The 12,831-nt window shown below is 51.9% G+C and overlaps 6 protein-coding genes across 6 annotated transcripts; 4 read left to right on the forward strand and 2 right to left on the reverse strand.

Moving 5' to 3' along the window:
* Nucleotides 1-845: 845 nt before the first annotated feature.
* Nucleotides 846-1,418, forward strand: BO97DRAFT_31869 (uncharacterized protein). The gene is made up of 2 exons (XM_025691274.1): nucleotides 846-1,174; nucleotides 1,342-1,418. The coding sequence occupies exons 1-2, from the start codon at nucleotides 960-962 to the stop codon at nucleotides 1,343-1,345; spliced, it is 219 nt and encodes a 72-aa protein (XP_025552727.1). The 5' UTR covers nucleotides 846-959; the 3' UTR covers nucleotides 1,346-1,418.
* On the forward strand, nucleotides 960-2,220 carry BO97DRAFT_31833 (uncharacterized protein). The gene is made up of 4 exons (XM_025691271.1): nucleotides 960-1,174; nucleotides 1,342-1,464; nucleotides 1,535-1,629; nucleotides 1,698-2,220. The coding sequence occupies exons 2-4, from the start codon at nucleotides 1,356-1,358 to the stop codon at nucleotides 2,073-2,075; spliced, it is 582 nt and encodes a 193-aa protein (XP_025552728.1). The 5' UTR covers nucleotides 960-1,174; nucleotides 1,342-1,355; the 3' UTR covers nucleotides 2,076-2,220.
* A 669-nt stretch (nucleotides 2,221-2,889) lies between these two features.
* Nucleotides 2,890-4,936, forward strand: BO97DRAFT_388032 (COP9 signalosome complex subunit 1). The gene is made up of 4 exons (XM_025693628.1): nucleotides 2,890-3,374; nucleotides 3,441-3,485; nucleotides 3,550-3,830; nucleotides 3,895-4,936. Exons 1-4 carry the CDS (start codon nucleotides 3,242-3,244, stop codon nucleotides 4,909-4,911), a joined length of 1,476 nt encoding a protein of 491 aa, XP_025552729.1. The 5' UTR covers nucleotides 2,890-3,241; the 3' UTR covers nucleotides 4,912-4,936.
* A 305-nt stretch (nucleotides 4,937-5,241) lies between these two features.
* Nucleotides 5,242-6,671, reverse strand: BO97DRAFT_31901 (putative GPI anchored glycoprotein). Its single transcript, XM_025691275.1, has 3 exons — nucleotides 6,044-6,671; nucleotides 5,790-5,965; nucleotides 5,242-5,737 (listed from the first exon to the last, which is right to left on the reverse strand). Exons 1-3 carry the CDS (start codon nucleotides 6,170-6,172, stop codon nucleotides 5,344-5,346), a joined length of 699 nt encoding a protein of 232 aa, XP_025552730.1. The 5' UTR covers nucleotides 6,173-6,671; the 3' UTR covers nucleotides 5,242-5,343.
* Nucleotides 6,672-7,232: 561 nt separating this feature from the next.
* On the reverse strand, nucleotides 7,233-8,962 carry BO97DRAFT_342472 (putative MFS transporter; the record flags this gene model as incomplete). Its single annotated transcript, XM_025691674.1, has 2 exons — nucleotides 7,233-8,624; nucleotides 8,705-8,962. The coding sequence occupies 2 exons, from the start codon at nucleotides 8,960-8,962 to the stop codon at nucleotides 7,233-7,235; spliced, it is 1,650 nt and encodes a 549-aa protein (XP_025552731.1).
* A 560-nt stretch (nucleotides 8,963-9,522) lies between these two features.
* On the forward strand, nucleotides 9,523-12,490 carry hrdA (E3 ubiquitin-protein ligase HRD1). The gene is made up of 3 exons (XM_025695019.1): nucleotides 9,523-9,788; nucleotides 9,856-9,960; nucleotides 10,080-12,490. The coding sequence occupies exons 1-3, from the start codon at nucleotides 9,765-9,767 to the stop codon at nucleotides 12,195-12,197; spliced, it is 2,247 nt and encodes a 748-aa protein (XP_025552732.1). The 5' UTR covers nucleotides 9,523-9,764; the 3' UTR covers nucleotides 12,198-12,490.
* The last annotated feature ends 341 nt before the right edge of the window (nucleotides 12,491-12,831 follow it).

Raw genomic sequence — 12,831 nt, forward strand, 5'->3', positions numbered from 1 at the left:
ATTGCTGACTTGTCAGCTGAAGAGTGAAGACTGAAGAGTGAATGAAGAATGTTGGCGAGTCGGAAGAGACAGGAAACTGGAAACCTGGAGGAGAATGCCACATTTGGTTTAGGCTGTTTATCAAGGTCCAGGCTAGAAAAAGCCAAGAGGGTCCGGCCCCAATCAGCGTATTCTGAAGGGTTCTGCAACTGAGACATTTGACCGGATGATGGACGAGGACGACTGGGACACCACAAACCCCCCTAGTAAGAGGCGATACCCAGAGCCTGAAAGCCACCATCATCTTACTGATTTCTGAGACATGCTCTTACCACCACACCTATCCACTACCCAATACCCAGTATGATTGCCATAGATGCATCTGCGCTGCAGCCCAGTGCCAGCCACTAGGACAACCAACTAAAGATAGCAATTCTACCCAGTCCGGAACGATAAAGGATTATACCTGGCTGGTTAAGGACTAAGTAAGTACAGTACATACTAGTCTAAGTACTACCTAGTCAGTCAGTCGTATTGGCTAGTGACCCCCGGATCGACATACCGGGAAGGTTCTCTCCTAATCATGCCCCCGTCCTTTCTTCACTTCCCTCCCTCAAATGTTGTTCAACCCTGTTTCTGCTTCATGACCGTTGAGGTTGGGACTGATTGCGAAACTCATCTCATCACCTCAGAACACAGGACATCATCCCTCTTTGTCTCCCAGCGTTTCTCTAGTCTACTACCTGCATAATCACCCGCCATGGGAGGCAGCCGAGTAGCTGGCCTAGCTAGCTTGCCACGGGCTTTGGGGCACTTATTTCAGCCAACTTACGACTAGGAAAATACGGCCATCCAGCACTATACCATTAGCATTCTCGATGGCTGGCTCCATTTGTAGCCCGTCTGGAGCTTAATCTACGCATAGCGTCGCCACCTAAACCTCGCTTCGCGTAACAACCCCCCAAGTGGTACGAGACGAGATGTTGGACAAACTACTACTTATACTGAGCCTCAGCACTGTTCTTTTCAATCCCCACCCTTCTTCGCCCTTTGATCTCCTGTATTTCAGAACCCTGAACCCTTGCCCCCTCTCCCTCATTCGTTTCTCAAGCTTCGCTCGGTGTCGTCGACCTAGGATCTCTCACATTGGACCCTGCCCCGGATTTGACATATCATCCTTGACCCATCCACTACTGTAAGCCCACACACACCATCTCTTTCTTGCATCGAACCCTCTTGTCTCCGTCGTCTGGCATTCCCCTCCGAAGATCTTGTTCATGATTCAAGAGATCAACGTTGGGACCTTGCAGCGATAGGGACTCTATTCAGACAGCCATCGCTCATCTGTTGACATCCTCCCAGTTGAAGCCGTCACCATGCATCTCTTGCGCTCTGTGGTTGCTATCGCCTCCGTGGCCTTGCTTGCCAACGGACAGAATTCTTCCTACACCATCAACGTGAATGACATTCCGATCAAAACAAGAGGTATGTCGCCACCCATCCACGAAGGAAAATAATTGAGTATATTAAGTCCTGACCACCTTCCTTGAGTAAGATCAATGGTGTGAAGCTCAGACATCAGCATGCCCGCTCCTCTGTCTTCAATTGCCTGGAACGACGAGCCAACCGCAGAAGAATACTTGCGATCCCGTGAGTGATGCATATCTTTCCAATCTGCCGGCCAACGCATGTCTAACCATCCGCATCGACGTCATCAGAAAACGTTGCAATATGTCTGTGACTGCAGTAACGGCCTGAGCCCGAACGCTTCCCAGTACTCTCAGACAATCCCATTCTTCATCTGCACCGAAGAAAACAATCAATGTGTTAGCAACTGCAACGGGAATTCCCTTTGCCAGTCGGATTGCCGCAGCCAGCATCCTTGTGGTGCGCAGAACCCCAAGCGTGTGAACACCACTTTGACATCCAGCTCAACTCCTGCTGCGACTGCTGCTTCCACCACCACTTCATTGGCACCTTTCACTGGCGTACCCGACGAGGGCGCAGCACCTCGGACGTCGACAGATATGACTCAACTTTACGGCCTGGTGGCTGTCGTGGGCGCATTCCTTGCCGGGTTCACGACCGTGATCTAGATTCAACTCGCGTCGCAGAGGGTTCTGTTACAGCCGCCGCGCCCGTCGCATTCCTCGGACGATATGTGGGGCTTTTGGCAATCTCACCGTAATATTTAATGTGTGTCAACTTTCTTCTGTCGTCGGAGATCATCTACTGCTTTAGTGTTTTTGCTTTTGCCGTCCACGATGAAGCGATTCTTTTCTTTCCCTTCTGTAATGGTTGTGCTATCTTTCATGATTTATCTTTCTGCATGACAAAACAATGATGACCATATATTTCCGCTCCCGAGGGTTTCAAATGCAAGTTCATGCAAAGAGAGAGAGAAAGAGAGGGAGAGAGAGTCGAAAATCAGGATTTTGAGTATACATTGCCCCCACGCAAGGACAAACACGGCGTGGTTGAGCCACAAATTCACTTAATCCGGCTGGTGATGCTCTGTGTATCATCTGACGAGGACAATCTTCAATTCTCGGAGTCATTGGACGGCGACTCCGTCGAGCAAGGTGAAAGGACTGGGGAAGCTCAAACCCTAGCCACATCGGCGGGCTATGCCCGTAATGCAGCTATTCCTTACCTCGTGGGGCTGAACATTTTAGAAGACGAGTGGCCAGCAAGAAAATCAAGAAATACACATGGAGACAAGTAATTCCATCGCAAGTCCTACAGACATAGAAAATCCGCTCCTGCTGCTAAATGGAGTATGTGTTGTAGTATGATGGTGGTAAACATGATTGTAAGGCGGTGATATAGGCGGTGAATCATTTCCCAGTAGCGTTGCCGATAAGTCGGGCCAAATGATGCCGCCATACTGGTGATCTAACGGGTTGGAGAGGAGAGAGTGAGAGAGATCATCTCACCCGCAACCACCCTCCCCCACCGAACTCGCTGTCGATATGCTCATTTGAAGGTTTAAATCCTGTCTTGAACCGGAAATATTTGGTTTGGCATGCGTGCTTGACATCTCAGCAGCTTGCACCGCCATATAAAGCCACCGCCACCCAGAAGACCGGAACCAGCTCGTTCTCCACCTATTGTCGTGCGAGGTTCCCTGCCTCTTTTGCCCTGCTTTGCGTTTGTGCCGCTCTCTCCAGGTTTGAGACCAGCACTGGAAGCTAACTCGTGGCTCTGACCTGGTGTCTAACATCGTGTTTGTCGGCAGCGGTGCTGACAACGTGCCGAACGGATGGAATACTTACCGACGGAAGGGCTCGATATGCCCTCCGCGGCCCCGTATCTGAGCCAAGCGCTGGGCGGTGGAACCGTCGACTTGGATAACATCAATGGGGGTTTGATGGGTCTGAATGTAAGAGTAGAAGGTAAGACTTATATGCCTGAATTAGATGTGCTAGCTTGCGAGCTAACCATGAGCCCTCGTGCCATAGATCCTCCGAAATTCGAATTAGAGTCATACATCGCGAACTATACTGGTAGGCAACTCCTGCTTCTACCTTGCTACCGTGCAGTAATAAGCTGATTGGTATTTGGCAAAAGGCCGGACCAGGTACAATCGACTATATGTCATCGGCACATGCTCCACACATCTTGCCGTCGACGCACTCAAAGCCGCAGTTGCCGAAGCCAAGGGTGGTAAAGATGTCACTAGATACGAAAGAGCTGTGCGAGCTTTTGCAGAGGTTGTCCCAAATGACCCCGAGGCCACACTCGACATGCACTGGGTGGATCACATGCAGAAAGTTGTGAAGGCTGAAACAGACAGATTAGAGCATGAACTCAAGGGCTACAAGAACAACTTAATCAAGGAGAGCATACGGGTAAGCATGCTTCTCCCAGCACTGAAATCTGTCGAGTGTTCGTACCAATTAACTGCGTACACAGATGGGCAATGAAGATCTTGGCCAGCATTACCATCTCATCGGCGATCTTTCATCGGCATCCAAGGCATATTCTCGTATGCGAGATTACTGTACAACTCCAACCCACATCGTCTCGATGCTCTTCAAGATCATCAATGTAGCGATCGAGCGAGGAGACTGGCTGAGCGTACAGTCCAACGTCCACCGTTTACGCAATCTGCAATCGAAGCAGGAAGAACAGGCCAAAGTCCAACCCAAGCTATCCGCCGCGTTAGGCCTCTCCCAGCTACATTCTGGTTCCTATCTGGACGCAGCCTACAGCTTCCTGAGCACGGACCCGAGCCTCGGCGACTCGTACACGGAGGTGCTCACGTCCAACGACGTGGCCGTATACGGTGGCCTCTGCGCGCTGGCCTCGATGAACCGCAACGAGCTCCAGCGGCGCGTTCTCGACAACAACTCCTTCCGCAACTTCCTCGAGCTGGAGCCCCAGATCCGCCGTGCGATCGCCTTCTTCTGCAATTCCAAGTTCCGCTCCTGTCTGGAGATCCTCGAGGCCTACAAAGCGGACTACCTGCTCGACATCCACCTGCAACGCCACGTCCAAACTCTCTTCACCCGCATCCGCACCAAATCTATTCAGCAATATCTCATCCCGTTCAACCGCGTGACACTGGATTCCATGTCCAAGATGTTCGCTCCCGGCACGGACGGCCAGCCGACCGACCTCAATTCGCCCTTCGTGCAGGAACTGATCGCCCTAATCCAGGATGGCACGCTGGATGCCCGCATCGATCTGGAGAAGAACGTACTGGTGTCCAAGCAGGTCGACCTCCGCACTGAGGTGCAGGAGGCCGTCCTTGACAATCTGGAGAACTACGTGCGGGAGGCGCACATCCGCATGCTGCGCTCCAACATTATCCGTGCTGGATTGGAGGTGCGTGCCGACGACAACACCACCACCAAGGAGATTCGCGGTAAGAGGTCCGATGGGTATGGGTCCGCCACCTTGTCACGGGGCCCGAGTTTGTTCCAATGAAGTCCAATTTTGGCAATTATGTAGCAATAGTCATATTCAAATCCATTGATTATTCTTGCTATGATCATTCTGTTAGTCGGACGGGTAATGTATCTCTAGGCAGGGTTTCTCTTGGCTTAGTTGTTCCGCAAGCTTAACCCGGGTGTTATGTCTTTCCAAAGTGCCGGCTCTTCCAACCTCATATCGCGCTTTGTGATGGAGAACATATGGCAATAGTGGTAGTGACATTATCTTAAAGGACTAGGCTCACAAATGACATTGTACATGAAAGGTAGTTAGCGTCCTCATGCTCTCGTCTAACTCAACAAGCTCAACTCTTAACGCATTCTTGACCCCTTCCGAACACAAGGAAGCCTCTATATATATATCCGCAGGTGTAAGATTGACAGATCGGCGGGAAAGGTTTCAACCGGGCGTCGAATGGAACTTGGTCTAAGCCATGGCCAGAGCGAGCATCATGGCGGCACCTCCAGCAACCCAGCTACCAGTGGCCAAGGGCATGGCACCATTGCCGGTGTGACTGGCACTAGCAGCAGCGGTGCTGGAGCCGGAAGCACTCGAGCCGGAAGCACTAGAGCCAGAAGTAGACTTGGCGGAAGAAGAATCGGTCGACTTGCTCGCCCCGGAGCCGGAGCCAGTGGCAGAGGCGGCGGCGGACGAAGAGCCAGTAGCGGAGGCAGAGACGGAGCCAGTGATTGTGATGGGAAGAGCACTGAGTGAGGTGGTGTAGATGGCGGTTGAAGTGCTGGGGCCTTCCGAATCACTCGCGCTGGTATGGCAGCTCAAGTAGGTAGTGCCGGTGCGGGTGCAGCCTTGGGAGTATGTACTGAATCATTGTTAAGAACCGCTTGAACTAAAGAGTGGGAAGGGGCACATACGTTCCGCGGTAAGCCAAGCCCATGCCGTAGGTGGAGCTGCCCACCGTGAGAGTGTAGGTATCATCCTCAATGTCGCAGCTGCTGTCATCATCGGAAGAAGAGGTGACAGTAGCAGCGCTGGCAGATGATGACGTCGAAGCACAGCCCAGAACAACAGTAGTGAGACTACCACCAGTCTATTTGCGAGGGGTCAGACAATCTCGGGTAAGGTAGGACAGCGAGTACAATGAATCAGGCGAGGTCTTGATACATACAGTTCCAATCACTTTGCCTGCAAGACCAACATCGTTAGTGTCGGGCAAGTAGACGTTGATGATTTCATCGGCAACAACAGCCGTGACGGAGGCCAACAGAGCGAGCGAGGAAGCAATTTGGAAACGCATGATGGCTGTGTGGATTAAATGTGAGAGATCCAGATGTAGTGGTATGGAGAGAGGAAGAAAGGGAGAAGATAGCTTTTTATAGGCAAGTAGAAGTATAGCGAGGCGCTCTAGGTGCAGGCTTCAGGAGAACGGAGATGGACGCAATGTGCAGCTGGAATGCAGAGGATGGGAGGAAAATCTTGGGGGCGAAAAGGTGCGCGAGGGCCGTTTCTTATAGAGTCCTCCCAACTGGTTCCCTCTCGCTGGTGCGACAAAGGCTGAGCCACGTCGAAGGATGTGGTGGGCTTGTTGGGGAAGCCATGCGATGCGGCAGTAGACGAGAGACCCTCTCATTTGGGGGCGCAAGGCTCGAAGGAGGTTCAGCTCACTGGTCGGACCCTGGCCGATCGCCTTTTTTGGCGTTGAGCCATAACTGCCAAAAGGCGATTAGAGTTGGCCCAAAGTGATCCGAACTTCCGATGCGAGAAATTTCTCAATTTTAGCCGCATGGGGACGTCCAGACGAGCGAACAAATGATCGACTGGGGAAGTTGGAGCGCAAAGAGCGCGAGCCCGATGAGCTCATGTTAGTCTGGTAGAGACGATCAGAGCTAATCCATTATCCACTGGAAGAGGAGCAACAGTGGACAGACGCAAGCATCAACAACAACAAGAAGTGACTAGCCAGGAACTAAGCTGCCACTAAGGCTGCACTAAACACCGGGCGCGCATTTGGGCTCTTGGGGGCCGAAACGATCATCTCACGTATCAACCGGACCCCTGCTTGTTTAGTGGGCTGAGGCACTCAGCCCTCTTGTCCCCTGTAAGCAAGTGAGCACTAAAAGCGTAAGGATCAATGGATTCTTTAGAGGTTTGTCGAAGTGGACAATGAAACACCCCTAAAAGGGCTTGTGGGTCGCTGACAGCAGCATTGCTGGTCCGTCCAGGTCAACCAAGACAGAAACAAAGAGAAAGAAAATGAGATCGTCGCGGCCCCATACTCCATCCACCGCAGCTATCACCGCCAAATCTGACTCGAGGAATCAACTCCAAGCCTCCAACCAACCGTATGGGTCGCTAACCTAGCGAGTTTTGGAATGCCTAACAACTCCACAGGCTATGCCTACCAACAGCAGGACTCCATTGAAGCTTGCCAGGATATAGAACGGAGCTCCCGATGAGAGGACATCAAATAGCAAGCCGCCGACCTTGGTCAGCACCAAAATTCCTGCGCCACCATACAGGGAATACACTCCAGCAATAGAGCCTTTCAGGTGAGCCAAGGGCTGCTGGTTTTGATCCGGAGCCGAGGGCAGCAGAGCCTGCTCTTCTTGGTCGCCTTCAGTTCCATCGGCCGACAACCGGTCGTCGTCTGTCTCCTCACCATAGAGAGTGGAAGGGGAAGAATCATACTCATCCCTTACCCGACATTGAGCGCTCGCACGGAGTATTCCGGTACTAAGGACGGACAAGCTGCAGACAATGGCACCAATCTGACTGAGCCCAACTAGCCCCATCACAACGAGCACGCCAGGACTACCGTGGGGCCCTCTGAAGTCTGGACTGGGCAGCAGCGCAAATGTGATATAGCCGACCACCCCTGCCACACACGCTCCCAAAAGGGGAATCGGATATTGTCGCGATCGCTCGGACATATACCCAAAGGCCGGTGCTGCCACCAACGCAATTAGTTGAGAAACACCGGTCAGGATCGAAGCCAGCACATAAGCTTTACGGCATGACTGCTTCACAGAATCAGAGCTCATGCCATTCGTGTTGTTGTCTTGGCATAGACCAGACTGTCGGTAGTAGCTGTTGACCGCTAGGGGAATGAATAACGAGATCCCGACTGATGATGCTCGAGCCACGAAGCCGCCCACATAGCCAATAAAAATGTCACTGTTCCGGAAACCTAACATCAGGGCAGCTCCCAGCTGTTGAAAATAAGGCAAATGTAGCTTGCCATAATCAGCATGCCGGTCATCACCGGTGCATGTGGCCTCAAGCCCTCCCCGTGATCCTCCGGCCCATAAAGAGTCCCAAGATTTCTCCTCTTCCCCGGGCAGCTGCCTCAGCCCGAAAGAACAGAAGATAGCGACCAGCACAGACACGATCGCGACGGCATAATAGCTGTACTGGATGGACTCTGGTGGTGAGATCCCCCACTGCTGAAGTCGGGAAGGTAGGGGTAGAAAGACAACAAGGGCGACCAAGGCACCACTTCCAGCGCACATTCCAACATATCCTGCTAGTCTAGAGGAGTGCGTCTTCTTTGCCAAACGACTTGATGCGACAATGTACGGTTGTGATGAAGACCCGGCCACGGCCGGAAGCACGGCCGTGACCATTGTCGATACCGCGGCGCCTCCAAAACTGAACAGCAGACGTCCTAAGAGAAGCTGGGGATAAACATTGGTTGCCTGAACAAACACGACTAGGGCAAGAGCAATGATTCCATAGCCAGCCACGCAAACCTAAAAGAAATATATATAAGTTATCATGAATATGGCCTGATAAAGGTATTGATTTAGCAGCGCCATGGAAGAACACCTACATTACGGACTCCAATGCGATCCGACAGCACTCCCCATAAGGGACAGGCGGCCAAAGCGAGCAGTTCATCAGCGAAACCCAAGGTACCGACAGCATCGCCTTCTCCTTCATGAAGGCCAATGAGCTCCGTGACAACGAAGGAAACGGAAGAGTTGAGGAAGACTAGAAAGGCAATGGAGAAGGGGCAGACCCCAAATAAGTAGGTACATATTTGCAGTCGAGTTGCGGTAAAGAGTGGTGTTGATTGAAGTGTCGTCATAGCCATGGTTTCAGGGCATGTCTTGACAGATCAGGTGGTGGTTTTGTTTGTAGTTCTATTCAAAGAATCATCAGAAACAAACTCCCTTTCCCTTTTAGACACACTCCCGTTGTCCTGTTCTTGAATATTGGTGCTATGTCAGCTTATTCGTTTTGTGTGATCACTGATGACTATGTGGAAGTCTTGTGTGTACTGTACCACCCTTCCCTCGACTTGATCCGTGATAGATCGGACTGCCACTCCGGAACGTCCGCAGCTAGTCACATGATCATGCATCGGCCCGATGGAGCTAGCCAGTGTTTCGTCGCGGAGACGGTGGAGGTTCCAGAAAATCAGGATGGAGCGCTGCTTTTCTCTTTCGACTTCGTGTTGTCTTTAACAGTTTGTCTAATGCTGTATTGAGATGTATGCAGAAGTGGAGATCGGTATTCTGAAGGTGCAAGCTATCTTCTGACCTGACATCCATGCGATTTACGAAAGTGAGAAGTATGATGAGCAGTGACGAATTATGTTTATTACCTACTGTGAGCTAATCATCTCAGTGTCGCCGCTGAGGTAAGCCGACAAGGCGGTGACGGCATATAGTCAACTGGCATCACCGACCCCGGCGGGATGAGTGCCGATTGCTCCAGCTGTCCAGAACGAAGTACTGCGTCCGATCCTGTCCCCTCCCACGGCTTTCCCCTCTTACATCCTCACATATTTTAGTCAATGTTTCTCTAAATCTCACGCTATCCCTCCCACGTTCCGTGCCTTTGCCAATGACTTGGGGTTTGTTCCCCGAACTCGTCAATACCTGGCCATGAGGCTCGCCGTCTACGCCGGGGTAAGTTAGCTCTGCTCCCATATTGCTGGCCGTGATGTCTCCAGGCTGAAATTTCAATCGCAAATAGGCCTCGACTGCCCTGGCCACCGGTGTTTTTCTGAAAGCGTTACATCAAAGGGCCAACTTCTATGCCGCGTGTGTATACCTATCGCAAAGCAGCGCAAATCTTATGGTACAACCTCTTCTGCCCTTCACTCCCAGCTTGCATAGTCGGGCATGTTGCATCGCCGAGCCCGCAGGAGGATCTTTGGTTGCAAAACTGTGCAGACTGAGCTAATCGACGTTGTCTAGATTTTGATGAATGTATGCCTCCTGGCTGTTGGATTTTTCCTCTTTTGGCTTCAACGTCTCCTCTATGGACCGCTCCGCCCTATCGAGACTGAACAGCTATACGAGAAAGCATGGTTCGCTGTTACTGAAACATGTCTGGCGATGACGATCTTTCGCGGAGAGCTAGGAGGTTGGTTTCTAGTCATGTTTGTTTCGCTGCTCGTCGGCAAGGTCTGGGGCTGGATTGGCGAGGGCCGCGTGGAATACCTCGAACAGCAGCCGCCCGCAAACCCTCGCCTGTTCCACTTCCGGCTCGCCTTATCCTTGCTCATTTCCGTCCTGTTCAACGTGTTCATGTTGAGATACTGCGTTCAGACGGTCCTTGAACAAGCACGGCCTGATATGATGGTCATGTTCGGCTTCGAGTTCGCTGTCCTGACCATCCTGTCAAGTTCAACTGCCGCCCGATATTCCATCTCGTTGGTCGAAATTTCAATAACTCATCGGCAACTGAAGGCCAGATTGGAAGAACGTCGTCAAGAGATTCGAGCTGCGCGGATTGAGACCCTACGGCAACACAACGGGTCTGCTGAGATAACTGCCTTGCCTGATTTGCCGGATGAGAACGACGTCAACGAGATGGAAATGGACGTGCCGGGCTGGGAAGAGAAAGGCCGATGGATTTTCTACCTTGACCTTCTGACGGACTTCCTCAAATTGACAGTTTACTTGACGTTTTTCGCTATCCTATTCACCTTTTACGGTTTACCTATCCATATTCTACGCGACGTTGTTGTTACGATTCGCTCATTCGGACGCCGCATCATGGACTTTGTCCGGTACCGTCATGCGACTCGTGACATGAACGAGCGCTATCCTGATGCTACCGCTGAAGAGGTCGCCCGGGAAGAAGTGTGCATTATCTGTCGTGAGGAGATGACTCAGTGGCACCGGGCTAGGGAGCGAGGAGAAGCTGCACAACAGCAAGGCCGAGTATCTGACAGACTCCGTCCAAAAAAGCTTCCTTGTGGTCATATCCTACATTTTACCTGTCTTCGAAGCTGGCTCGAAAGGCAGCAAAACTGTCCGACTTGTCGACGCCCAGTCGTCGCTCCACCCCAAGCACGAGGTCACGGCGATGCAGAAAACCGCAACCCTGGAAATGATGCTGGTGGACAGCAGAATCAGCCGTTTGGTAATCAGCCATTTGGACGTAACGGGCCAGCGGATGGACTGCCCCGAGCCAGAATCTATCAATTTGGCCCTTTCCGGATTGGCTTCGGTGCAGGAAGAGGCGATCTCTTCCGCAATCTTCAGCAACAAATTCACCAAGAAAATATTCAATTACAGCAGCCAAATGATGCTGTTGCGCCCAATGCTCGACAGATAGGTTTCGGACTCGGGTTTGGTCGGCCGCCAGCGACTCCAACAGTTCCGACGCCGGCTCCGAGCGTGGCTCATGTACAAAATCAACTACATCAAGTCGAGCAGCAAATCATGCAGGAAATCCACGGCCTACGAGTCACAGCTGATCAGCTCCAAGTGGTGCGAATGTTGCAAACAGAACTCCACCGACTTCGCAATCTTTCCCGCGATTCTTCCGAATCGCAACAGGGTCTCTCGGCTTCCGCCTTGTCAAGCTCGGCGACATCTACAGCCGAGCGTCATCGATTCGTGTCGGATCCTGGGGCGCCTGCCATGAGGGCTGGTGACTCTCGACTACCCGAGGGGCTGACCCTGCCTGAAGGCTGGTCTCTGATTCCTCTTCACTCGCCTGGCCAAGGCCCGACCCAAGTGGACAATCCCTCCGTCCCTTCTGCGGCTTCGGGGACAATCATACCTCCCACCCCTCTCTCGACCGAAGTTGAAGCCAACGATGAAAGCCCAGTCCAAGAACTTGCGGCTGCTTCGGGTCCTTCGGTACCTCGAGACCTGCCTGATTGGCACTCTGACCCGACTCCTGTAGCTTCTCAACCGGCTGTCGAGTCACTGTCCCAGCAATGGACCGACCTAGCCTCCGAGGCACAAGCGGATGACACTGAGCGTCTAGACCGTGAAGAGGAGTCAGGATCCCCGTCTAAAGGGAAGGCACGGGCTGCAACAGTAGAAGATGCACTTGATGAAGAGGATGAGGATTGAGAATGTGCTCTGTGTACTCATATTCATCACTCTCGCATGCTATTCTCTCTGCCCTTCTGCCGGCCGTACATTTCCATCCCATCAAATCTATTCCGTTCTTGGCTACTGTATCATCAACATTGATGTTGACAATATCACCCACCCCATCTTCAGGGAGTCCTTTTTTTTCTGGCGTTTTCGAAGCGACGCAAACTCATACCCAACTACCACAAAGTATGCAATTTTCTTGCCATATGCCTCCCCTTATTTCACTGCTGGCGCCCTAAATAGGAGGGAGAGTCTTCTATTTGTATGTACAGATCCGAAATGAAGCGTTTATGCAGTTGTCTTTGACTTGCCTGATAGCTGGCCTCGTTGATTGTTTTTGCGTTCTATAGACTACCTTTCGTGTAGAACGGATCGGCAGGCCTAGGACATAACAGTGGAGACTGCGAACTGCAGCTGCAGCCTGTGGCTCGGACGGCAACTGGTCGGGAAGGATATCGCCGCCTCGTACCTAGCCACCTGGTCAATTTCATGATTCCAAGGGCCACCATTGCTGAATGAACCGACTTCCATATGTGATTTATCACTTACCAGCTGTAGTTAAATGGAACCCTTGTGGTTTTATTAGGAGGGGAAGGAGTTTTCTTTA

The sequence above is a fragment of the Aspergillus homomorphus genome (assembly GCF_003184865.1).
Source record: "Aspergillus homomorphus CBS 101889 unplaced genomic scaffold BO97scaffold_12, whole genome shotgun sequence".
Lineage (NCBI taxonomy): Eukaryota > Fungi > Ascomycota > Eurotiomycetes > Eurotiales > Aspergillaceae > Aspergillus > Aspergillus homomorphus.

Coding starts and splice junctions, on each gene's coding strand:
- hrdA (XM_025695019.1), top strand. CDS start 9,765: ATGAGGCTCGCCGTCTACGCCGGG. Junction 9,789..9,855: donor GGCTCGCCGTCTACGCCGGG/GTAAGTTAGCTC, acceptor AATCGCAAATAG/GCCTCGACTGCCCTGGCCAC. Junction 9,961..10,079: donor AAAGCAGCGCAAATCTTATG/GTACAACCTCTT, acceptor GACGTTGTCTAG/ATTTTGATGAATGTATGCCT.
- BO97DRAFT_31869 (XM_025691274.1), top strand. CDS start 960: ATGTTGGACAAACTACTACTTATACTGAGCCTCAGCACTGTTCTTTTC.
- BO97DRAFT_31833 (XM_025691271.1), top strand. CDS start 1,356: ATGCATCTCTTGCGCTCTGTGGTTGCTATCGCCTCCGTGGCCTTGCTT. Junction 1,465..1,534: donor CATTCCGATCAAAACAAGAG/GTATGTCGCCAC, acceptor TCCTTGAGTAAG/ATCAATGGTGTGAAGCTCAG. Junction 1,630..1,697: donor AGAAGAATACTTGCGATCCC/GTGAGTGATGCA, acceptor CGACGTCATCAG/AAAACGTTGCAATATGTCTG.
- BO97DRAFT_388032 (XM_025693628.1), top strand. CDS start 3,242: ATGGAATACTTACCGACGGAAGGGCTCGATATGCCCTCCGCGGCCCCG. Junction 3,375..3,440: donor TCTGAATGTAAGAGTAGAAG/GTAAGACTTATA, acceptor CTCGTGCCATAG/ATCCTCCGAAATTCGAATTA. Junction 3,486..3,549: donor ATACATCGCGAACTATACTG/GTAGGCAACTCC, acceptor ATTTGGCAAAAG/GCCGGACCAGGTACAATCGA.
- BO97DRAFT_31901 (XM_025691275.1), bottom strand. CDS start 6,172: ATGCGTTTCCAAATTGCTTCCTCGCTCGCTCTGTTGGCCTCCGTCACG. Junction 5,966..6,043: donor CAGGCAAAGTGATTGGAACT/GTATGTATCAAG, acceptor CCTCGCAAATAG/ACTGGTGGTAGTCTCACTAC. Junction 5,738..5,789: donor GGCTTGGCTTACCGCGGAAC/GTATGTGCCCCT, acceptor ACAATGATTCAG/TACATACTCCCAAGGCTGCA.